General features: G+C 43.0%; 1 protein-coding gene across 7 annotated transcripts in view; it reads right to left on the minus strand.

The window, feature by feature from the left end:
- The window catches only part of TEDC1 (tubulin epsilon and delta complex 1), a 67,567-nt gene that overhangs the window by 18,582 nt on the left and 24,452 nt on the right, over positions 1–24,533 (minus strand). For 6 of the 7 annotated variants that reach the window (XM_064427460.1, XM_064427459.1, XM_064427457.1 and 3 more), the window contains 2 exons: positions 5,455–5,541; positions 2,257–2,469 (listed from right to left, as the gene is read on the minus strand). In XM_064427460.1, the coding sequence (XP_064283530.1) occupies positions 2,257–2,469; positions 5,455–5,541 (300 nt within the window). Of the gene's footprint in view, positions 1–1,366; positions 1,526–2,256; positions 2,470–5,454; positions 5,542–24,533 lie in introns of those variants that run through there. The other variant, XM_064427456.1, reaches the window with a different exon arrangement.

The following is a 24,533-nucleotide window of genomic DNA, read 5'->3' on the forward strand; positions in this document are numbered from 1 at the left end:
GTCATGAAGCATTACAAAACAATTCTGTTTCAGGGCATATGTAGAAGAGAAGGCATTTGTGGTAAACCAGCCTTTTAACAACACACTTCAGATACACTCCATTTATCACAGTCACAAACTCATATGACGTCCAGAGAATCTCAGAAACACTGGAACATGACCAACGATTATTCGAATCAAATCAGTGCATCTATTTCAAAGAAGAAATCATCAGTTAAATCTTTCTGGACTTAAACCCTGAATTTAAGTATTAAAAAAAAATAAATCTGTGTGATACTATGTAGTAATTACATATCCTCTGATAAGAGAGAGACATGGTTCTCCCAGGAAAATCCTGGGAAGCTGTGTAGAAGCTGTGGGAAACTTAGAGGAAAGAATTCAAACAATTATTCTCTCTCTTTCTGTAACCATCGTTTATAGATATGGTTCTCCAGAGTGTGCTATTCATAGTTCACCAATAGTGTGAGAGAAGATTCCTAAAGGCCAATCAGGTCTTAGACCCACCATTGTTTCTATAAGAACTGTAGATTTCTAATTAAAAAAAAGTGTCTTTCATGCCTTCTGATGATGGAGTCCCTGCATCACCTTTGGCTGTCCCCAATACCTCTTCAGTGATAACTGGTGACCTGAGTGTGTTGCATGGATCACCCCTTCTGGAGTCACAGGATAATATTATGTAACACCTAACATCATGTATATTGTCACATATAAGAGAAGTCAGAGCATATCTTGCTTTAGAAATCATGCACTGGAAATTTTATTTTTAGAATTCGAGGTCTGAGTGGTCCTGCAACAGTCATGTCCATTTTGCCCAGGAACAACCAAATGTGATGATTCTAGAGATCTGCTAGTCCAGTACCACATCACTGACAGTGAGTGACAGCAAGTGCCCAGAGAAGATTCTAAGACAAATGTAAATACACGGATATGCTTCCTCAGAATATTCCCCCAGCTTGCAATGATTTGTTCTCCCACTAACTCATAAGTTTGCAATTTGTATCTGCATATTTTATAGTCTTTGATGGGTTTCAACTCCCAAGAACGTGTACAGCAGATTTCAAATCCGTGTACGCTGCTTATACCCATGGTGCCCTGTGGGAAGAAGTTTTCACTCTATGTGAGGCAGCAGCTCCTTGTGCCCTCCCTAGCCAAATGATCCTAATTAGTTCCTTGTGCTTAAGGTGGAGGAGAGCAATTAGCTCTCCACACACTTTTTCCACGCCAGACACCTTTTGAACTCTTGGGCAGATACTTTTTGATCTGACAACCTGCCACTTTCCATTCTGTCAGCTGATCTGCAATCCTGTCTACCAACACCCCCATCTAAAACCACATGCTCCCCTCCATCCTGAAAAGAAAAAAAAAAGTCAAATACTCTGGGCTAAAAAACCCTCTCCCGATTCAAGACAGACACAAAGTGGTGATACAGCAATTTTATTACTGCTCTGTTGTCCCAACTGTTTCTTTCACTTTTTCTCCCTCCATAGGTGTTGTAGATTCTGGTAGCCTTCTCTCCACTTGCTGCCTGGAAAAATCACTAGTTTTTTATGGCTGCATCTTCATTGTTCTCCTTGTGCCAGGATGTTGATACTCAGATTCACCTTCCACATCTACATTACCTAAACCTCCTTTATTTATCCCCACCACCCGCTCCGGGTGCTTCCCAGTGTCTCCCCATCCTTGTACAGCAAATACCAGGCACTCTTCCTTCATATCACCTGCTTCCCTCCACAGCCAGCCTCCCACTGCCAGTCTGTTCTGCCATCAAATCCTGTGCTCAGTCTCTTCCCTCACTTCACAGGTTTCAAATTCCTCTTCTTCCTTCCCCAATCAGACATTTCAAAGACTCCTAATTCAATGAAAGATTACAAGCTCTGGCTTCTTTCCCTGTAAATACTTTATGTTCTCACTGTGACTATTACTGCTGCATCCATCCCCTCAGGGGGCTGCCAGGATTCCTCCTCTTTCTCTTTTCTCCTCTCCTCTGCAGTGCCTATGCTTTGAAGCCTGCCCTTCCAGAAGAACTCTTGTTTTGTTTGTCCTCTCCAGGACAGATACTGAATCTGTATTTGAAAGAGCACTGGGCATGCTGTGGGCACAAAGCCCCAAGGAGCTGCAGCCCTGGCACCATGACTGCTGCAAGGGTGGCACAGAGCAGCCACAGGGCCCTGCCCTGGGATGGGCCATGGACAGAGAGCTGAAAAATGCAGGACCCTCAACATCTCCAGAGGTCATGAGCAGCACCCAAGGCCTTACCTTCTCCCACCATGCAGCCTTTCGCTGGGCGACGAGCTGATGCAGCTGCTGCTGGAGAGCCAGCAGGTCTCTGGATAATCTGTCCATTTGCCCAGCCAGCTTGTCAGCCCAGGGGCAGCAGGAGGTCACCTCTGGCAGCCTTCTTTTCTCCACATGAGCATCTTGGGACTCACACATATTTCCCTCTTCAGCCATATCATCCAACACAGTTTCCTAAACAAAAAACAATAAAAGTTACTTTTCAGCAGAAGCTAAAATGGCTCCCCCCCATCCTTCTGGTAATTCATAGCTAGGAAGTCACTGCTGCCATCTCAATATACAGTTGCTCCACAATTTCAGAGTTATTTTAAGAGAGAACCCCCTCAGTTCACTATAACATATTTCCAAGTTAACAGAAAACTTATGTTGCTAACCTAGCTTATTTTAGAAAGCACTGCACAGTCAGCTACTCTGCACTGCACTAAAGCATAAAGTAACACTCCTGAGATGGAGGTGATCAGCACTGCAGCAGCTCTAGATATGCCTTTCCTCTCAAATTCTGAGCTTGGATGCACTTCTACGGCTTTTGGTAACAGAGTGATGACCAGGGAGGTACAAGCTTACACTGTTCAGGAGAGCCCCACCTGCTCTAACACCCACAGGGTCCCTTGTGCCCATGGAAAACTCCACAAGGTGAGAAACATCCAGGGATCCCTGCTCCACACTGGTCATGAGCTGACAGCTCTACTTGACCATGACCATCTAGCTGGTTTATTAATTAAGTGTGCAACTGCCTTCCAAGGTAGCAACTGCTATTTCAAATACTCAAGAAAAAAAAACAAAAACCAAAAGCATTTAAACAAAACATTCAGAGCCCATCTATACACTCTGGTGCACAGACTGTGCAGAAACACACATTTTTCAAGCCTGAATAGCACAGCATAACTAAAGGACATAGGCCTCATTGCCAGAATATTAAATATTTCTTTCCATACTGTTATCAAGAAGACATTCAATAGGAGAGGTCATATCTCTTTTAAGGACATAATTTGCATCTAAAATTATCTTTAGCAATTGAAGAAGTAATTTAGAAACACTGGCAGGAAATTCAGCAGTTGAGCAGCGTGGTCTATACAGGAGCAAGGAAAAGCCAAGTGCATAATTACTGGCACAGCAGCAACACTGCTGGAGGAGACTCAGAGAGCCTGAAGTCACCAGTGTCACACTGCTGAAGTCAAGCACCGTGTCACAAACTATAAACACAAGTCCCAGGGATAGAAGAGTGCTGACTGTAATGCTGACATGCAGGTGAGGCACTTGAAGTTAAACACAGACAAACAGGAGGGAAAGTCCCAGATGAGAGCAGCAACAAACATCAAAAGCTCGAATGAATGGCCTACAAGGACACATAAAGACATCAAAACTTTAGCTTAGCCTAGAAACAGGGACTGGGAAGGCAGTGACATGCTAACTGCCTTATATAAATGATTGCTATAAAGAGGATGGGAAATTTTATTTTTTCTCATCTTTCTTTCTTTTCTCAGAAGGTAGGTTAAAAACTCTGGCTTAATTCAGAGCAAGAGATTCTTAGACTCATGCTAGAAAAAGCTTCATAAGAGAGCTAAGAATGGCATAGAACACCCTGCAAAAGCTCCTTTCTAAGCACTGGTGCTGGGAATGGCACAAAGCAGCACTGAGGATGGCAGCTCCTGCTGCCCCATGGCCCAGCTCATGGGAACACAGACATGGCAGGGACATGGACAGGATAACAAACTGCAAGGAGATAAAAGCTTTGGCTTTTTGGGGTTTGGGGTTCTTCTGTTCATGCCTTATTTTGAAGTTGATTAAACAACAGAATTATAAAGTAATATTGACATTCAGACAATGTTCTCAGGCACATGGTGGGATTTTTGGGCTGCCTTGTGCAGGACCAGGAGTTGGACCCCATGGTCCTTGTGGGTCCCTTCCAGCTGAGGATATTCTCTGATTACTGCAGTCCCTGCAGTAAGGTCATGCTCTGTTGTGTTCCTGCTCAGCAGGCAGAGCTGGCAGCAGCTGTGCAAGAACCACCCCATCCATCAGATAAGCAAAGCAAAACACAAGTTTGGTAGAAAGAGAAAACTACTGTGTTTTCTAAGCACATCTCATCCCCATACATCCCACTGCAACCAGGAACAACCACCATCCCCAGTGAAACAAAAGAGGAAGGCAAATTCACCATCCAGCACAGTGAGTAGCTTAAAAGATGCTGCCGGTCAGTTTTCAAGTATGTCTTTAGAACTTAACTCCAGAAAGCAGGCTAACACTCTTCAGCATGTCAAAGGCAAATGTTTTGGCAGATACACAGAAATAATTGCAGTTATATTTTATCTCCTGGGAACCAGGCCTGTCCTAATGTTGATGCTTTCCAAAAAACCCTAAGATGGTAAACATGTAAAGCAAAAACCATGAGAGAACTAATGGAAATTGGAAGTACTCTGCGAGACAGGTGAGGTAATTTCACACTGCCCTTTGCCTTGCTTTTAGTGTAGAAAAAGGCACATGGGCAATTAGCAGTCAGCTCAACTGATTCTCAAAATTCTGTAAGCTCATAGAGCTAATGTGGTGTGCTAAAGAATTATTTCAGCAACACTGAATGGGCAGAAGTTGTAGAGAGAAGTGAGATGGATGGCATCGTTTGCACTCACTTGAGAAATCCTAAGATGCACAGAGAAAGGGTTATTGATTTTCTTATGATCATTCAACACAGTTCAAGGGGAAATCAGCAATGTCAACACACTGTTTGGCTGGGGAAAAATGAAGTTGTTTTCAATATCAGCTGCCTGCAAATTTAGTTGTTCTCAAGACTGTAATAAAGCTTAGAGGCCCTCTTCTGAAAAGCCATTTAATTTTACAAAAATGTGCAACTGCTATGTTTAAAAACTATTAAAAAAGATGAAGATCAGACCTTTTCATTTGTGTTAACTATATGAAATTCTTCCATTCTGCCCTGCAATTCCTCAGCTTAGCTGGGTGAGTCCTACTGAAGAAAACAGGAATGAAAGAGAACTATGAAAACATTCCTTACTTTACCAAGACTTTTATTTTCCTTTTTCTCAAGTGCTGTCGAACAGATGGTTCGTAACATTTAATTTTTGTAGGACTTAAGGGCCTTTGGGAGTAGCCAGCTATGTTAAAGTCAAGAAAGATGCACCCCTCAAAAGCAGTTTGATTTGTTACCATCCACTGCCAGTAAACTGGTTCCAGTTGCTTCCATTCCAGAAAGGCTTCCAGCTGCGTGGTCTCAGACTCCAGGAGCTGCAACAGCTACAGCAGAGGAGACAAAAGAAAGGAAGTCAGGTAACCTTGGCCACTTGAAAACCACGTGAAATGTGTGCTTAGCCTGAGGTATAAAAAGAGCGTGAGTGGTACATGGACAACAATGGGTGGCTTTACAAGAACATTTTAAAAACAGATGGGGAAACCTGAAATAAAACACTTCTCCCAGTAGCACTGATTTATGCCTCACCCCAAATGTACCAACTTCATTGGCTTTTCCACACACAAATGTGAGTTTCCTATTGTTTTGAGGGAACAAAGAGACACAGTTCTGACAGACATGCTTAGGGAATGACCAGCTTCAAATCTTCTATGCTTCTTGACCACCAAAATAAGCTGTTTCTCCAAAAGTATTTTTCCCTGTCCATCCCTTCACTCTGAAAGAGCATGGAAGAGCTCTCTCTAAAATGTTATATATTTCATGAACTGTATCATCTGCTGTATGAGGAATCCCTCCCTTTGCCTGAGAGCACTCAAAGGAGAGATGCTGCATTATAGGTACACAAATTATAATTTTTTCACAAATATATGCATGATACACATCCCTGCAAACACATATATGGTGAAGGAGACATTCCAAAACTAAATATTTACATATCAGTAAAAAAAAAAAAGCTCTTGTAAAGAATGATAAGGTGAACAAATCCAAGCTCACCAGCTTTAACAATTTTGGTCCTGACCATACCTTTGAAATGAACAATTTTGACACCAAAGGCAGCTTCTTAAGATGACCACAAAGAGTGTAGGGTCTTGAGGAGAATGATAAAGACCAGACCAGTACCAGCTAAATCCATTTGATGGATTACATTTTATACAGACAACTATCTTCTGCTAGCTTTGTTTGCTTTAGTTACTTAGTACATAACATAATTTAAGTAAATGCAAAGCATGAGTTAACTTTGCAATTTTATTATGCAGATATTACTTGAAGATAAAGGAACCAAAGAAAGGAAATCACTTTGCAAGAGTAACTGCTGGAAGTTGTATGCAGTTTGCTCTAAAACACTGCTGGATCCAAAATACAATTATTACACATTTGCTCACACACCAGACACTTGGCATTATACTTAAGGATTCTGCTAGTTTTAAGCTCAGCTGGGATACAAAAGGTGGAAGAGTGGCTTTCTGTCCCTTTTTTTCTTTTCTCCCTTTTTTTTTTCATAGGTACATCTACAGCACAAATGGCTTACATTATGGAATCTGAGGCTTGCAAGAAATCCCAGCCAAAAAGCTGATTAAATATTCAGGCAACAGGGAAGTTACTTGACTTTAAAGCAGCTCTCTAATGCGGTCACGAGCTGTGTGTGATTGCAGTATGAATATGTCTCATTACAGCTAAAGAGGCCTGGAGGTTGGGATGGGGAGTTTTTCATTCTGAGCCTTCAAAAAAAAAGTGATCTTAATAAAAACACAGTCATCATCTTAATTCTCAACAGAATGTTAGAAGCACCATATGCCACTTGCTTTCACAGCACAACTGAAAGGATATGGTTCTGAAACGCCACCAACCTCTAAAGATCTGCTGCAGTTAACTGACCTTAACAACAAATAAAGCTTCCTGAGCAGCTCCTAATCTCAAACCCTTTGGGGTCCTTTCTATTTGGGTGCTGCTGTTGCCTTTTTCTTTTTTTTTTAACTGCTTCATTAGTTATAAAAAACCCGATCAGCTTGTGTGAAGCATTCATCTGACTCACTCACTTACAGCATCCTCACCTTTCACTAAGGTATTAACACCCTCAGAAACAGCAGGCCAGCAACTGTGTGCTGGATTGCTTCAGCCATAAATCAGTAATGGGATGACTGCAGCAGTCCTTGGAGGACAGTTTCCAGCAGAGCTGGAATACACCGTGGCAGCCTCAGGCAGGCCTGCAATAGCCAACATTTGAGTTTCCACCCTGAGGGACTTTAGGCACTGCTCCTGAATGCCAATATCCTCTGCCATCCCGTTTTTACAGGCCTTGCAAGGCTTTGATGTTATTGCAGCATGGAGAATAAAGCAGAATGCAATAAAAAAATAATGTACTACAAATATCCTTGAGATACCTTAGCAAAAATCATAAAAACAAATAAATGTTCAAGGTTGGGAAGGGACAATGGATTGTGTGTCTGTGTGCCTTGAATTTGGTCACAAAGACAGGGTCCACGTGCCCCAGGGGTGACAGGTTTTCACTCAGACATGCCTACCTTTAGGAATGAACATTTCTGTCAGGCAGCTTCCTTCCCCCAGCCTCATCCTTTGCACGAGCTTCTCACCAGCATTTCATGTTCTTTAACAAACTCTGCTTTTTGAGACTTTGAGGCCACAATTGTGCACATTTTCTTAGGTCACACATCACAGAGCTGGTATTTCAGAAACCAAAGCCCAAATTGTCCTTTTGCATCCCCCCCAAACACGGCACTGAAGAATCAAAACTATTCTCTGCCAATTCCCAACCACCCAGTGCAAAAGAACAACTAAACTGGTGCACCACAACACGGCACCACTTCTTCATTTACTACCAACAAGAGTTCATACACATGCCATGAGCAGTTCCACCTCTGATGCTATACAAACCTCTCAAAACATAAAACAAATTCCCAAGCTGTAACTAAAGCTGCCAGCCCATTTTCAGTGAATGGAGGACCCGATGTCACACCTCCTAATGAAATTTAAAGACTGAAGCCTGTAGAAGAACATCAATTTTGTTTCATGAAAAAAGTGAAGCAGTGAATCAAAAAAGTGCCTCACGTGGGTATCTAAGTGATGCTTAAGGATAATGCCTGAAAATTGTGTTTCCCTCTACACAAAATTAAGACAACCAAATCCATTTCCTTCATTCTTCTGGAGGAAGTTATTGCTCTAAAATATTTACACTGACTGAAAAAGTAACGACAAATTCAAATTGCTAATCTCTGTGGAGAGGCAATTCCATAATGAATGCTGAGAGCAAAAGCTTTGCAGGAACAACTTCTTTGAGCCGTGGTAAAGAAACCACCCCTGGTGCAAGCAACCGCTTTGCTTCAGAGGGTAAACTGTGCCTAGCTGAGCTGGCTCAGAGCAGGCTGCCAGGAAACCCCAGTGTGATGCAGAAGGATGCTAACTCTGTAAAGAGCATGCCTTGCTTCCTCCAGCACATGGCTGTGACCTCCAAAGGCAAACATCCAGCCCCCAGCACAGATCACAGACCTCAGGACCTCCAAAGGCAAACATCCAGCCCCCAGCACAGATCACAGACCTCAGGAAACAGTGGGAGCTTCAGCAGCAGAAGGTGACAAGAGCACTGAGGTGGTTTTGGACACTTCCCTGAAAATACTCAAAGCCATCTGCATGCAGCCCTGAGTAACGTGCTCCCTCCTTGAGCAGGGAGGTCAGACTAGGTGGCCTCCAATGGTCCTTTCCAGCCCTGCCCATCCTGTGATACTCAACAAGAGGCCAAAGTTGAATCTTCCTCAGCGTCCCCAAGTGTAATTTGTATGTTGTTTAAACATATTTGCAATTACTTTTTCTGAAGAGATATTAATCTCTTTCATATTATTTACCACCATATTAGAAAAATCATTAGTGCCTGTAGACAGTTATGGAAATCAATATTTAATAAATTTGCAGCATAATGCACCCTTTTCGCAGGCTCAGTTCCAGAGAGCTCCCCGCAACAAGTATTTAATCTCTGATGCCCACAGCTCATAATTCAATATCCATAGTACTGGCAAAACTATTTTTAATCAAAAATTGCTCTGCCTAAATGTTCAGAAAATCATTTTATTGTTAGACAGACCAAAAAAATGGTCTTTCAGCAATAAATTCTGTTTCTTGGCTCAGAGACAAAACACTGCTAATTCATCACTGTTCATATATGTCTGTAGACAGAAAACTTGCACTGGACTCCAGAGCCCTGCAAACCTCACCCAAATACCAACATCTCTGGAGAATTACTCAAGGCTTGAGACAGGGTTGGCTTAGCAGGAAAACTTATATGGGGAAGCTACCTAGACTATTCAATAATTGTTTAATAGGGAATGGCTTTATTCAATGTGCAGTTGAGTAATCTGAATTCTAGTTCTGAATATCTCACAAGCACAGGAGAGAAGCTAAGTGGAGAAGTTCATTCCAAAAAATACAAAGAAAAGGGGTAAACATGCATGAAAGTTATACCATTTATAGTACCAGAAGTAAACCTTAACTGGGATTAACACTTTAGAGACCTAACCAAGCATCAGATGAAACAAAAAGAATTCAACATATCTTCTCCTCTACCAATACAAAACTCCCTTAACTGAAAAAACCTGCAAACCTTGATGAATGAGAGCCCCTTAGCAGGCAGGTTTTTAGGTTTAAATTTGGTTTAAAATGGTCCACACAACCAAAATTGAACTTTGGCACGGTTAAGTTTTGAGACTCATCCCCCTTCACCAAAATAAACTGAGCAAATCTGAGTATCACAACCACCTCAGGCTGGGACAAACAAACAACACTGTAGGTGGACACACTCAGTGCTCCAAGTTTCAGCTCCACATTGTGATTTTTCCAGAAGCAAAGCCGGTTTAAGACATTGCCACATATCCCTTGAAGGATAAAACAAAAATAAATAGGCCTGAAAACTAGAAAGTCATGCTAGAGTAGTGTGAAAGACAAGCAGCTGAAGAGCACAAACCTACAGAACAACAAGCAGCCGCTAGGCAAAAGGCAACTAAAGACCTTCTCTAATTTCTCTGCCTGTGAAATACCACTGAAAGCCAAGACAGAGCAGGAGGAGCACTGCATCCCAACCATCCTGAAAGGCTCCTGGAGGACAGAAGTGGATGAAAATATCTTCCAGCACCAGCTACAGATCCCATAGGGACCTTGACCAACACCCCAGCAGGGACACGAAAAGACCTCTGGCTCCAGAAAATGGTATTTCTGTGTCTGCTGAGCATCCTCTTTTGGAATTGTAATGCTGGGGGGCTGAGGGGGAGTTGTACTCTAAGGGAAAGCAGGACTTCAATCTTTTGCAGAAGACACAATACATAAAATACAAAACACAGCAGTTTTGGGTGCTGGAGTATAATTCCAGATGCTGGATATGTGCAAAATCTCCAACACCTAAACCAAAATATGTGACTTTTCCACACACCAACACCAGTTTTATGCCACCACAGCTCAAACTCCAATTGAGCTATCTCAGAGAGCAGGAAATCAAACCACTAGTTAAAAACTTAAATGACAAAGACGATCATTATAAAACGTAACTGCTATTTGTGGAGGGATTCAGAAGACAGCTGTATAAAATGCAACTGAGAGAAAATGATATTTAAAACAAACAGAATGAGGCATTTGGCAGACAAAAATTGTATTACAGCTTTCACATTGCTAGGCAGTGAACTGGGATGTATTGATGACATTCATTTGCAGAGGAGCGGGTCAATGAAGGGACCACTTGGCATTTTCCCCACAGAAACGTATTAAAACATGGAAAGAATACCAGGAAACAGAAGCCTGAAGTTTTACACTTCAACAGCCAAGATCAATAATGTGAGAATGAAAAAGGTACATATTTTCTTCCCTAAAGGTACCAATGATTTTGGGTGCCTAACCTGGCATCCCTGAAGAGCCAAATTTTCAGGCAGTACCAAGTACCTTTAGCTCAGTTAAAGTACATCCAGTAGACACCAAAAATCACAATTTACTTTAGAGAAATCTCAGCTAGAGGATTTCAAAGAAAAGCATCAAATTGTATCACAGTACTGCCTGACAGCTGTTATTATTGTACTGCCAACCAAAACCCCCATGCAGCTGATGTCAAAAAAAGACCATTATTCTTCCGCTTTTATTCAGACTGTTTCTGTACACAGAACAAAGCATTATCCATACTCATTTTTTTCCTTTCCTCCCCCCCATATACTTGCCCATTTCCCAGTATTTTTAATCGGCCATGGATAATTAATTTAAAAATGTATTCAATATGTGGATTAGTCTAAGACTGCCACTTGGTATGAGTACAGTTTCTCCCAGCCTAGTTCTTTGACAAGCAATCATAGGCTGTTGGTGCATGCAGGTGTTTTCACACATTTTAAAATGTGTTACTGACTAGAGAAACTACTAATTTAAAGTCTGCTCTAGTTCCTCATGTCAATTAATTTCTCTTGCTAGTCTCTTTCATACTCCTTTAAATTAAGCAACAAATTTTAAAAAGAACCACAAATCCAAAATCTCTTGCAAAACATGAGTAACAGCTGATTTTATAACTTTATTTCCTTGGCTATTTAAAAAAACAAAAATACCTTCCAGTAGAGCTGAGTTAACATTATGGGCCAATTGCACAGAAAGTTTAATTTTACAAGGCTATAAAAACAGCTCTACCAGTCTCCTCACAATCTGAGCTTCATTCTCACATCCAGAAAAGCAGTACAGTTCAGTTCAGCTTTCCAGCAACAGTTCAGTGGCCAAAGCCATTGCAATATATGAATTTAACTGTGGTCTGCTTCTTTAATGAGCGGTGAGGCAGGAGAGTGCAGTGGTCCTGTCCTGCTTGACTTTCGGGATGGGCTAAGTGTATTTTTGATTCAGAGGTGGATGCAGGACAACACAAGGCCCCAGTTAGGGATCACAACATCATCACAGTTCTGGGGCACTTCAGGATCAGCCTTCATTAACAGCTGTACTTTGGCACAAAAGAAGAGTGAGAAGCCTCTTTTCTGTCAGAAGCTGATAACTCATTTCTCTTTGGCATGGAAAAAACAACAGGGCAGACTCCTCAAGCAGCTCTGCACTTCCTAGTGACTACTGTTAGCTTCAAGGCACAATCCAAGAGATGAGTCAGGAGTTTTAAAGCTCCACACCCAAACTCTTTTTTCCCTGACATTTAATTTGCTCCTTCAGGGTCCAATACCCCAGATAACATCTACTAGGCTGCACCAGTAAGACCTTTTCTGACTCCATCACCAAAAGCTATCAGCAAGTAAGGCACTCTCACTCTGAGTCTCCTCTGCCAGAAAGTCAAGAGGCAGCACAGCACGACCAGGGGATTTGGATGTGGATACAAGACACTCCTCTCACCACAGCAGCCTCAGCTGGTCACTGGCAGTTCCATCTTCAGCTTACAGGCATCAGGCATGATGCTGGTCCAACCTTTGTTGTAGCACTGTGGGACCACAGTGCCTGCCTGTCCTCCCTGTGCTGACCCAAAGCATCCCCTGAGCTGGACACATTGCTCTCCCCACTGGGTTTGCCAGCACTTCCACTAGGAAAAGAAAAATAAAATTGAATGCCAACTGATGACAAAATACCTCAGCCTTGTCTCTCCAGCTTATTAATTCCAGCTGCATTGTCTCAGGTGGAATTACATTATAGTATATCACTGTCATTGTCACTGTCACAGCATTCAAATTATGTTAAGTATGGCATAAAACAAGCAAAAGCACAGAAGCAGCAGTGAAGCTCAGTTCCATCAGTTCTGCTGCTGGCAATCACAGCCACGTGCTCACACCAGTGCAGTATGGATCTCCTGTGTTTCATGTGTTTCAGAGACACCTTCCTTTCTTCCTTGTGCTGGAGGAGTCTAACATATTGCTGCTGCATAGTCCAACAATTTATGGAGTCTGTGATAAACCATTGCATCGTTTTTCAAGGTCCAAGAACTCTATAAGCTTGGTCAGTAAAATGTGCTAAGCAATAACTCATCCCCAAAAAAATGGTGATGGCAACTACAGAACTGCAGCTCTATTAACTCCTTTCTTTTTCGTATGGATAAGTTTAGCTGAAAGCAATATTAGTGACAAATTGCAGCCTGGGGAAATTTTCAGATCAAGGTAATAATGCTATGAGGTAGAATGATTTGCTTTAGTGTTGCTATATAATGCTGCCAGTTCCCTCCAACTGGACACTAACTGCAGCCAGAGGCCACCTTGCTTAAAAAAATAACTTAAGAAATATTTTAGCACTAAACCTGTCTGGAGTAATAAAAAAACAACCCTGAGCATCCTTCCCAAGAAGGGGCACTGGGAAAGTGAAACTGGGTAAAAAGTTTAACAACAAAGTGATTCATGGCTGATGACAAGCGAGTGCCTGCGAGCTCAAGGAGCTGCTTCCAAGCCAACACTGCTGAACCACACAGGTGGGAAGGAACCTCTGGAGCCCTCTAATCCAATCTCCTCCTCAAAGCAAGGTGCTCAGGGCTCTGCCCAGCAAGTCCTGAACACCAACACCACACACGTCACCCCTTCTCCAGGATCTGGTTCCAGAGTTTGATCATTTCATGGCAATTTTTTCCTGTTTTACCCAGCCAGAATTTCTCATGTTCCAACTTGTGCCTCCTGCCTCTTCTCCTATCCCAGTGGACCTCTGAGAAGGGCTTGGTCCATGCTCCAGCTCTGACCACCTCCGAGGTCTTACTGGATTTGCTCCTGGTCCTTGTGCTGGGACAGGGACATCAAGCATTCAGGCTGGCAGGGACTCAGCAGAGAGGCAGGATTCCTTCCCTTGCCCTCCCAGGGATGGGCAGAGGGGCAGGATTCCTTCCCTTGCCATCACAGGGATGGGCAGAGGGGCAGGATTCCTGCCTTGCCCTCCCAGGGATGGGCAGAGGGGCAGGATTCCTGCCTTGCCATCACAGGGATGGGCAGAGGGGCAGGATTCCTGCCTTGCCCTCCCAGCATTCCAGCTGACAGTGCTCAGGATGCAGTCAGCCTTTGCTGCCTGGGCACACTGCTGACTCCTGAGCAACCCTCTGCCCCCCTGAGCCCCCAGCAATTGGTAAAGGGTACTGGACCACCAGCTGACCCCAGAGGGACACCACTAACAGCCAGACACCAATCTGAGCTCAGTGGCCCAAACAATTTCCCACTGCTCCCTTCTGCAATCCCCCTGTAACCAATTTGGCCATAAGGATTTTCCTTCAGCGATGCACAAACACAGGCACATCCTCTGTGCCTCCCTGCCTTCCTCAAAGCTCCTTAATGACATGTCCCTGCCTCCTCCTGGGATGGGACACTCCACACTGCTTTGAAAGAGAAGCAGCAGCAGGATCTGAGGGACTGCAGAGGTGGAAAGTGCCTGTCCCAGAGCAGGTGGAACTGAACCAGCTGGGAACAGCAGGCATCAGAGGAGCAGAAACCATCTGATACCACAGCCAGTTGCAGGGAAGGAGAATTGTTTTGATCATATTCACCTTTTGAGATTTAGAGCAGTTTAGCTCCTGCAGAGGTTTCTTTCTTCCTACAGCACAAGGAAGAGTCATTCATACATTTCTAGCCTCTCCACTCTCCCTCAATTAACTCTGCGTTCTCCTGTCAAGGCTGAACTTCCACTCTGACCTCCACCTACTCCATGGCTCTGGATAGTGCCTGTCCACTTTCCAGACAGGATCTGGAAGTCAAGGCCCCCTGCTTCTGGAGGGTGAGTAAAACCCCCAGCAGCAGCACCACAGGGATGAACAGGGAAGCTGGGAGAGAATTCCTCCCCCAAGATAACTGGCCCACTGCCTGCCCCGAGAGGAGACTACACAAAGTGTTCAAAGGCAAGTCATTTATATTAAACGTTTTTTCACCTTACCTTCTAAAATCGACTTCAGTCTGCCTTAGAAACAACCAATATACATTATCTCACACAATCTGACTGCTCTTGCTTCCACAGTGCACAGCAGGGCAGAGATTTCCAAGATTTCACTTTCTTAAGAAGGATCAGGCACTTGGCTACAAGCAGACATTGTCTAAAAGCAGCTTTGAAGCCATTTGACCTCTGTGATTCTTCCTGAATTTACATGGATGACAAGGGTGGAAGCTGTTCTGCCTCAGTTTTGCAAATGAGTACCTGGACTCCAAGAGGTTTTAATAACTGCTACAGCAAACCATGTTTTATGTGAAAAATGTCAGGAAACGAACTGAAAACCATTTGTCTACAGCATTTCAGAAGGAAAATGACATGGCAGCCTACCCTCTCCTCCTGTAAAGTGAATCATTCAAAAAGGCAGGAATAATATTCTTTGTTCCTGCCATGTAGCACAGGGTGGGCAGCACATGCTGTCACTGACAGCTCCTTTGCTTTCTTAGCACTTACTATTGCCTTGCAATGAAATGTGAGGAAGAAAAATTACAGCTGAATTGCCCAGCATTCTTTGGATTTCTGCTTTAAATTGTTTTCTCAGTAGCCACTCTCCCATTCTACAGGAAATACCACCAAATCACCTCTTTTGTAAGTCAGCACCCACTGCTTCCCAGCCACACAGGCAGAAAGAACAAAATCCACCAGAGCTCTTTCCAATCCTAACCACCTTCAGCGTACCAAGCTTCAAACCAACAGAGCCTTCCCACAGAAAAGGAACAAGTAATAACTATTCTGAATTTTAAAGGTGATCGAGGCAGTCCCACGAGGAAGACACAGCACTTAAAGGGATTGTGTTGAGCATCTTCACATGGATCTAAACATGGATTTCCAACAGAACTCACCCTCCCTGGGGGCTCTGGAACTCCACCCATCCCAGCACAGCACTCTGGTGCACAGCACCACAGCAGCCACTCTGCTCCTGACATGACACCACCAAAACACCAGAGACAGCTAGAGAGAAAGAATAAACCTTTCAACCAACCTGAGGAGGTTTAAAGCCCATTCTTGCTCCACCATTCATCTGAGTGATGGCAGGGCACCAAGGGGAAAGCAGCAGTCCAGGAGTCCGTGGGAGGGTCAGAAGGGCTCAGAAAAGGGCTGCCCACACACCTGACCCTGCTCTTCATGAAGCAGCATCAAGGGTATACTTCATTTTAGCCTGCAGGTGACCTTCATATTAAACCCATCCTTACAACCTCCTTTGAAGAACCACCATCACAATTCCAGCACTCTGGATCATTCAGCCCCCTCAGGCTTCCTTGTGTGAGCCTCCAGGCCTCCTGCATTTAGGTGCTGGAGCCCCATATATAATGCAATACATCATTAGATCTGCTCTCCTCTGCAATATTAATGCCAGCTCCCATGTTATTTCTCACCAGCCTGACTACCATGCATGTAAAATGTCTAAAGTAACTGTTGTTGGAAGATCAACACAAAACATTAAGTCATTTAACAAGGGGGAAAAAGCATTGCCTTTCACTGGCAGGGCTGTTCAGAGCACATGGCAGGAAGCGTGTTTTACACCTCTAATGCACAGCCCAGCAGGATAAATGCTAAAGTTGGAAACTGTAGCATTCCAAGTTAAAAAGTGCCAGAATTCAAGCAGCCTGAACAACACTAATTTGACCCTCCCATGTGTATAAGGTCTAGCATTATGCAACCAAAATGTTTCCCTTCATAATCTGTTTCACCAAGGGCACAGACTGGCTGGTGCTCACTCCACATGCCATTCCTTTTCCTTTCAATGGCATATTATTCTGTTTGCTCTTCAGAGGGAAACCATAGCCTTATTTGTCACACATCATTCAAATCCCATTCTAAAGGCAGAATTTTTATCTTGAAGATAAACAAGTTATCTTCCCTAATGACCCATGTGAGACAAGATAATAGCATTGCTGCCAGGCTGCAAATGGGAAATGAAAACAAGGAGATGTAAGTAAAATGCTTCCATTGCTTTTGGATGCCTTAACTGAGACTTCCAAGACATGATTTTCAGGAAATTTAGAATTTACTATAAAGCACTTCATGGGCACATCTACCCAACACAGCTCAACAACTTGCAACCCTGTGCACAGCCCTCCATGGAAAGATTAGTTTAAGCAACTTTACTGAGAGTAACTTGAGAATCCAAAGGCACAGAAGGCTGTGTGTGGCAGCACTCCAGGACAAAGGACAACTGCCTCAGCTGCTAAGACTTCCTTCCTCTCCCAATAGTTCTCCCACCCTTCTTCACCTTCATCAACCCCTTACTTCAGCACAGCTGTGATCCACAAACAAGGCATTTATCCTGCCCTCTGAATGACACCATGGTTCCTAATAAACATACCCTACACTCCAAAATTGTGCTCCCCTTCAGATTACTGATAACTTGGATGTTTTTAGAAAGAGACTTTTGAAAACTCCTCCTGCAGGTTGAACACTCAGAGCATCACTGGAGGGGGATGACATTTCCTGCAAGAGGGTGACTTCTCAGACTCCCACGAGGAGCAAGACACCGATCCAAGTCTTTAGACAGATCTTCCCCATTCACGAAGCAGCATCAAGGGTCATTTCCCTGTCCTAATTTTCCTCTCCAATCTTGGTCTTCCTGTTTACATTCAGCCCTTTATGCCTTGTTGGGGTCGGCTGCCAGTGGTCTCTGCCCCAGCATGGGAAAAGGTGGTTCTGGGCAGGCCACACTTCGAAGAAGGAGTCGGGACTCTTGCTTTTGGTCTTCAGTTGAGTTTATTGTTCCTTATCTACAAAGTTTCTCTGTCTGTCCAGCCGAGGTCTGATCAGCAAGACAGCCAAGGGCACTCTCCCCTGCCCACAGGGCGGTTGTCTCTTTTATAGCAAAAACTATGTATTAGATACTTACCTTCTATTTCCAACACTTTTCACCCTTCTTGGCAAGTGCACCTTCACTATGAACCAATCCACACATGCCAACATCAACCTGAACATGGATGCCAAGGAGAAGAGAGAAGAAGGACAGGGCACGCCCAAATCCCTCCATCTTGGGACTCCTGATCCATGCACAGAATTCTAAACACCCCCTGTACAAGGTTCAAAACCCCCCTGTACAGTGCTCCAAAATTTTTCCCTTCACCCTGTGATTCCTACTACTGTGCTACTTAAACTTTTGTGGCCTGTAGTTCTTCATATAAAGTGGGCAATTTGCTCCATGAGTTAAGATCGAATTTCCAGGTGTCTTTGGCTTCCTGCCAGGGTCTCTGAGCCCCTGCCAGGGCTTTGAGACATCCAGGGCATCCAGAGAGATGCTCTGGGTTCCGACAATGCCTCACTCGGTTTCTTTTCACCCCTATCATCTGAATTGTTTCACATTCGAGCTACTCTGCTTCCAAAATGCCTCATCCAGGCTTCTTGTCCACGTGCCTCTCCCAGCTCCTGACTTCACTGGACAAGGGCCAGAGCAAAAAGGTTCTTCATTCTCCATCCTATCTCTTCCCAGAGTCCTGCTCCTGCTCCCAACACAGTCCACATTCCCTGTGTTCTTCAATGAATAATGTTGGAATGGCTTAGTAAAAGCAAGTTAAAGACAGGAAGAGAGGAAAATACTTTAAAAGGACAAAGCATTTGCTATTTTTATTCCAAGTGTCGTGGTGAGCATAATTATGCAAATTCAAAAAACTTGTCATAATCGACCTTTTCAAAACATGTGTGTCCATGAGCCTAACATACAATTCTTTGGTGAACCTTGAAATTTATTAAAGGTCAGCAGCTCTAAAACTTAATTTCATTTAATCACTGAAGAACTTATTTAAGGTGCAGCCATCACTAATCATCAAGGAAAAACAAACTTGCTTAGAGACAGGTAAAAATTTTGATGCATTGGAGCAGCAAAACCTGTATCTTTAAAAAGCTGTAAAAGAAAGTTTTAAAAGTGTTCTTGCTACAGAACCTAGCAGTTTAGTTGTTGTTCTGAAAATTTAACAATGCCAAAATTCAAGGGTTCAGGTCCATCTGAAGCCCTGGAAGCAGATCTGGTAAATGGTCAGAAGTCATCAGTACTGATCCAAACTAAGTTAATTCCAGCAGTGTGTAGAGTAAGTCTAAAATCTCATTGTGTTTAGATTCTCCAGGGCTTGGCTGTCTCTTCTGAGCTACTGCTCCAAGAACTGTCACAGATCTTTGTGCTCCTTTGGGGAAAACTGTCCTCCACCTTTAGAATCTCATTTGCAGCAACACAGTCTGCCCACCTTCAAAACTGGTTCTTTGTGAGAAAAGCTCACACAGACCCTGGCACAACTCCTAGTAAATGAAACTCCAGGAAGATTTCTGAGACATCAGGACTGGCCAAGGAGGGATTTTGGACAGAACAGGCACAAAAATAAAACACAACAGGAAAACCCCACGTTTTCACAAACACTCACAAGCCCCAGTACAGCTACTCTTATGCTATGTTATTTTTTATGCAGTAGTCATCTGAAAAATTTCAAGTATTCTTTTTTTTTTTTCAGGAAAGTAAAATGCAATTTTACTTTACAAATAGGCAAAGCTGCCCTTAATTAGACCAGGAGCTACAACATAAAATACTGATTCCATTCAAGGACAGAAATGACAGAACTATGGCTTTTACCAAGGGAATGAAACAATAAACACAATAAACAGCTGAGGGCCAGACCAAACAGAATTAGTTGCCAGAGCACCACAGAAGATCATGAATCTATGACAATTTATACCAGTGAAGGCAGCTTGTCCTTGAAGCCCAAGGACATTTTTTCACTAAACACCAAAACTTTTTTCTGGAATTTACATGCTTTCATTTCCTGACTTAAATCTTCTGCCCAGCAGCAACACGGTCTATAGGATGAATGTCACTTTTTCCCACTGGTATCTACACTCTGAGAAATGTGTTGCTTGAACTGCTTCTTGTACAACAGATGGAAGGACATTCTAAAGTATCAGCTGGCTCCCTAACAGGCTCTTTGAAATTCAAATAAGGTTACATATCCTTCACCTCACCATACAAGACCACAACAGGGTTGATTACAGAAATACCGGCACAGGTCTGTGTCAAATCAATAACGTGACACGGTGTCAAGCTTATCGGAGTTTAACTGTTTCTTTTCATTTGGCACCTGCCTGCAGTGCCTGTCACCACCAGGAACATTCCAGGAAGGCCCAAGCAGCCAACACAAGGACACCAAATATAGCCTGGGACACAGCAGCTGGAACTGTCCTGCCACAGCTATTCCATTTTCATCCAAGGGGGTGACCAGCCTGGGATCTATTTCTGGAGATAATGCAGTAGCACAGTGATCATTCAGCAGCCAGACAAATACCTTGTGTTAGCTGACAGACCTGACTTTGGCAGCTCTGCCCCACACACGTTCCAGGAGGTGGTGCTGTCCCTTGGATGCACTGAAATCACTGCTTTGTCTTGGCAGAGAAGAACTTCAGCAGATAAGATGCACTTTATGCAAGTGCACGAGCCCATGACACCAACTGAAGACAACTTTTTCATGAAAAAGCAACTGTTAAATGCACATTCAACATTTCTGAGAATTCCAAGGCTGTCAGCTCCTAATGTGTCCAGTGTGAATGCACTTGCTCTGGAAAGAACAGCAGCTCTTTAGTCCTTTGCATGAATTCAAACCACGGGCTATTACTCACAGAGAATAAACCTGTTGTGTCACCCATCTGTAACAGCCATCTGGGACAGATGTTTTAAATGGAAACTGCCACAAGATTTAGGGTTCACTGACAAGCTACCTTACATCTTGATCAGTTATCCCTCAAATGACCCAATAAGAAATTATGGATCCCACCTGACTGAAGGAAGCAATGCAGATACTGCACACTCGTGTCCTTTCCTGACAAATCAACAGCCCAGAAAGCAGATCAGTGCTGTGCCTGCACATCCTATCCCATCCCACCCAATCCCTGCTGCTTGGAGAGCTAAAGCTCACTTGAATCTTTTATGGGCATGGAATTGACCATACATTATGTATGCAAAGTCAGACAGACTATTTGTTTGCTACCATTTACTAGCTACAAAGAACCTTAGCTTCTTGTGCCAAATAAATCACCTTTAAAACATGTTAATGATCAACAAACATAAACATTCTTCATAAAATTCTGAAACAAAATTATTAGCTATTCACATCCAAGTTCTATAAATTTCACTGCATGTCCATCTGGCAGACATCTGCATTATTTATTTGCTGTCACACTCAGTAAATTGATTTACTGGCATTTAAAGGTGTCATCTTTACTCATTACAATTTCAGTGATCACTCCAGCACTGCCAACATTGCACCAATGACCTGGGTTTCAACTTTTAATCTCTCCTAAGATTGAATTCCACATACAAAGCAGTACATGAAGAGACAGAGGAAACTGAAGGACTAAGGTGCTTTGATTTAAAGTTCATTGATCTCTATAAAGTAACAATATGATGAGAAAGTTAATTTAATGACTCAAGTGCAACATGCACTTTTTTGAGCCCAAGGTAAACTTACACTGCTGTGCAGAATTAAGATAGGTGGACTTGATAGACAAGAAAGAGGAATGAGACCACATCCTTGGAAAGGATTAGTGCTCTGGAAAGTTTGGGGCAGATGTGGCTCACCCTGAGCCACATCACCTGCATGCTCTCCGAGGTGTGCTTCCCAGCTATACCAGCTGCAGTGCCAGAGACCAGAACTCCATTCCTGATTCCTGCCCTGGGATACCTCAGGCTGGCAAACAGCAGCAGCCCCCTGCCTCACCCCAGCTGCTGGGGGGAACCACTTAAACACAAGCAGTACCCATCGGCTTGGAAAATGCATCAGAACACAAGAGACTCAGGGTGCTCTGGACTATATTCTAGGACATCAAGTGATAAAGTGCAAGAGGTTTTCACAAGAAGATGCAATGACCCCCTCAAGCTCCCCAGTTTCTGTGCTGCAGCACGGGCTCAGGCAAACAGCTCCAGAACCATCCCCACTGACCAAAGAGCTTCTGTGCTTCCCTGGAAACTGAGCTCCAGCTGAAATAACACCAGCTCCCCTCCTCTGACAGCCCCAGGCAGCACAGGAACCAAACACTGCAGTGACCTGCAGCTCACAGCCACACACATACACATAACCACAGCCAAACCACAGAAGTTGGAGTTTTGACTGTGCCTCACTAGAGAAAAACATAATTAAAACCATTAGGTCTGGAAAACTTCCAGCCCTATGAATCTGACAAAGACTTTTATGATGATAGAGGAATAATAATGTCCAGTAAAATCCCTGTACATAAAAGCACTAAAAGTGTTTTACAGTCAAAAATCCAAGGAAAGAACATTTTAAATAAGTTAATATGCATCTTCCTTAGAAAAGGAGCAGCATGACTTTTACACTTCATAAAGTGTAGCTTGACTTCACAGCTATCTGTATCCTATCACACTTTTCCTGTCAGACTAAACATCTCTTGTTTTGATGCAAACAGAGCAACTTCTCTGGCAGGGTATTTTTGATTAAAATGAACTTGAGGCTTAAAAAAGAGCCCAAGTCCCTTCTGTGATAGCAAATTTCTGATGCTGTAATCCACTTTGCACTGCTGGGCTTTGAAGGATGCCCAGGATGAGAAGGAATTCATAGCCCCCTCTACCAGGAGGGGTGCATTACAGTAAGGCATGCTTGCTCTTTTTATTCATCCATGCAGCAGGTTCCTAATGTTACCTTACTTGAGGTGACATTAAGAGAAAATGTCTCATTTACTTGAAAAGAAAAAAAAACAATTTCACAGTTTTTGGAGAAAACATTTGGCAGAGTGCTGCCATCTGCACCAATATTTGAAAACCAAGCTATTCAAACACTCATAATTTACTTAATCTTAGCAAGATATTTGAAAATTAGAGGCTTTTTATTACATTTTTCAACCAAAGCAGCATCACTTTGCATATGGAGTATTAGATCCATCTGGAAAAGTGACACTCAAAAACAACAATGCCTTTTCAAGCCCATACCACCTTGCTGTACCAGGCTCTTCATACATACTGAGCATATGACTTCCAGAGGCTGCTTTTGGGAAACAAGGGTAAGGGGAGACAAAATCTACAAAGAATGTTCAAAAGGGGGCATAACAATTATAAGGCTCTCAAAAGCATCCATACTCAAGTGTTGTGATGACTTCCTGCAATTTCTCCTGTTTATTTGAAAATCAGGCTCAAGGGAGCAGCTGAGAACCCCTTTCTTGAATAGGTTTGAGAGCTTTAAGAGGTTAAGAATTTCACAGTTGATTATACTGACAAATAATTCCAATTTTGGATCAGTCTGAGCAGTAGGCGACATAAGAAAGGAATTTCCAACACATGCACTGGAGCTGAAGCCTTTTTGGGATTGCACCTGTCAGAGCCCAGAAACTGAGACAGACTGTGGCCACTTGTAGTTTATTTAAAGAAAACATCTTCTGTCACCCTGCCTCTCAGTCATCACCCTGGTTTTGTTTCACGTATTTGTTGTTTAAGCCTGGAAAGGTGGAATGAAGACTTTGCTCATTTTAATTAAACAACACAGCTGCCCACTAAACCATCTTAACTACAGCACTCTACCTAACCACAATGCTTACAACACAGAAAAACTCCTTCCATTTTATCCTGAGCCTCCCCTGAACAGAACACCTGGAGCAGGCATCCAGGAAAGGGAGCAGAATGCAAGGAAAAACTCCTGGAATGATTCATTACCAAAGCAGTCAAAACCAAACACCAAGAGCATCATTAAGCTTTATTGCAACAGATCAGTGACATACTCAGGGTAAGGCTTTGGGGAAAAAGGTCATTGCAAAGTCCCTCTGCAGAGCCTGGAAGTTTCTAATAGCAACCTGCCAGAACTTACAGGCATTTGCTAAGGTCTGAAAGACACAGGCTTCAGAGCAAGGTGCTGCTGTGTGTTCTGAGCTGCTGAGCCAACACAGGAGGGGCACTGTGAAGTACAAGTGAAAAAGAAATCTCAAGCTGACTTAAGGCCATTTGCTCCAGAAAAACAGTAGTTTTCCAGGAAAATGTTCAAAACAGATGAATCTTACCAAGAGACTGAGCTGCTCATCCAAGAAATATTCAGCAATGAAAGATTAATGTGCACTTTACTTTAGGGGCTTTGAATATAAAACTATCCTCCCACCTTCAAATCTACTTTCCTGAATTTCTTTGTGCAGAATATTTACAATGTCCACTTTCATTCTTAAGCAAACAGCAGAAAGAATATCTTCTTTGAGCAAACAGGTCTGGACAGACTGCAGAAATTTGCCAAATATTGATTTTGTTAGGGGTGAGTTTAAAATTTCCATCATGTTTCAGTTTCACATTGAATGAACTTTTAGCAAGTGATTTTTTAAAACAAATGTATTATACTGCATTAAAAGAAGTGAATTAAACTACTTCAGATAATGAACTGAAACACCTATGGTAATTGAGTAATTGAGAGCAGTAGGAATTTATCCTTTGGAGTAA

This window comes from Passer domesticus, chromosome 7 (assembly GCF_036417665.1).
Source record: "Passer domesticus isolate bPasDom1 chromosome 7, bPasDom1.hap1, whole genome shotgun sequence".
Classification (NCBI taxonomy): domain Eukaryota; kingdom Metazoa; phylum Chordata; class Aves; order Passeriformes; family Passeridae; genus Passer; species Passer domesticus.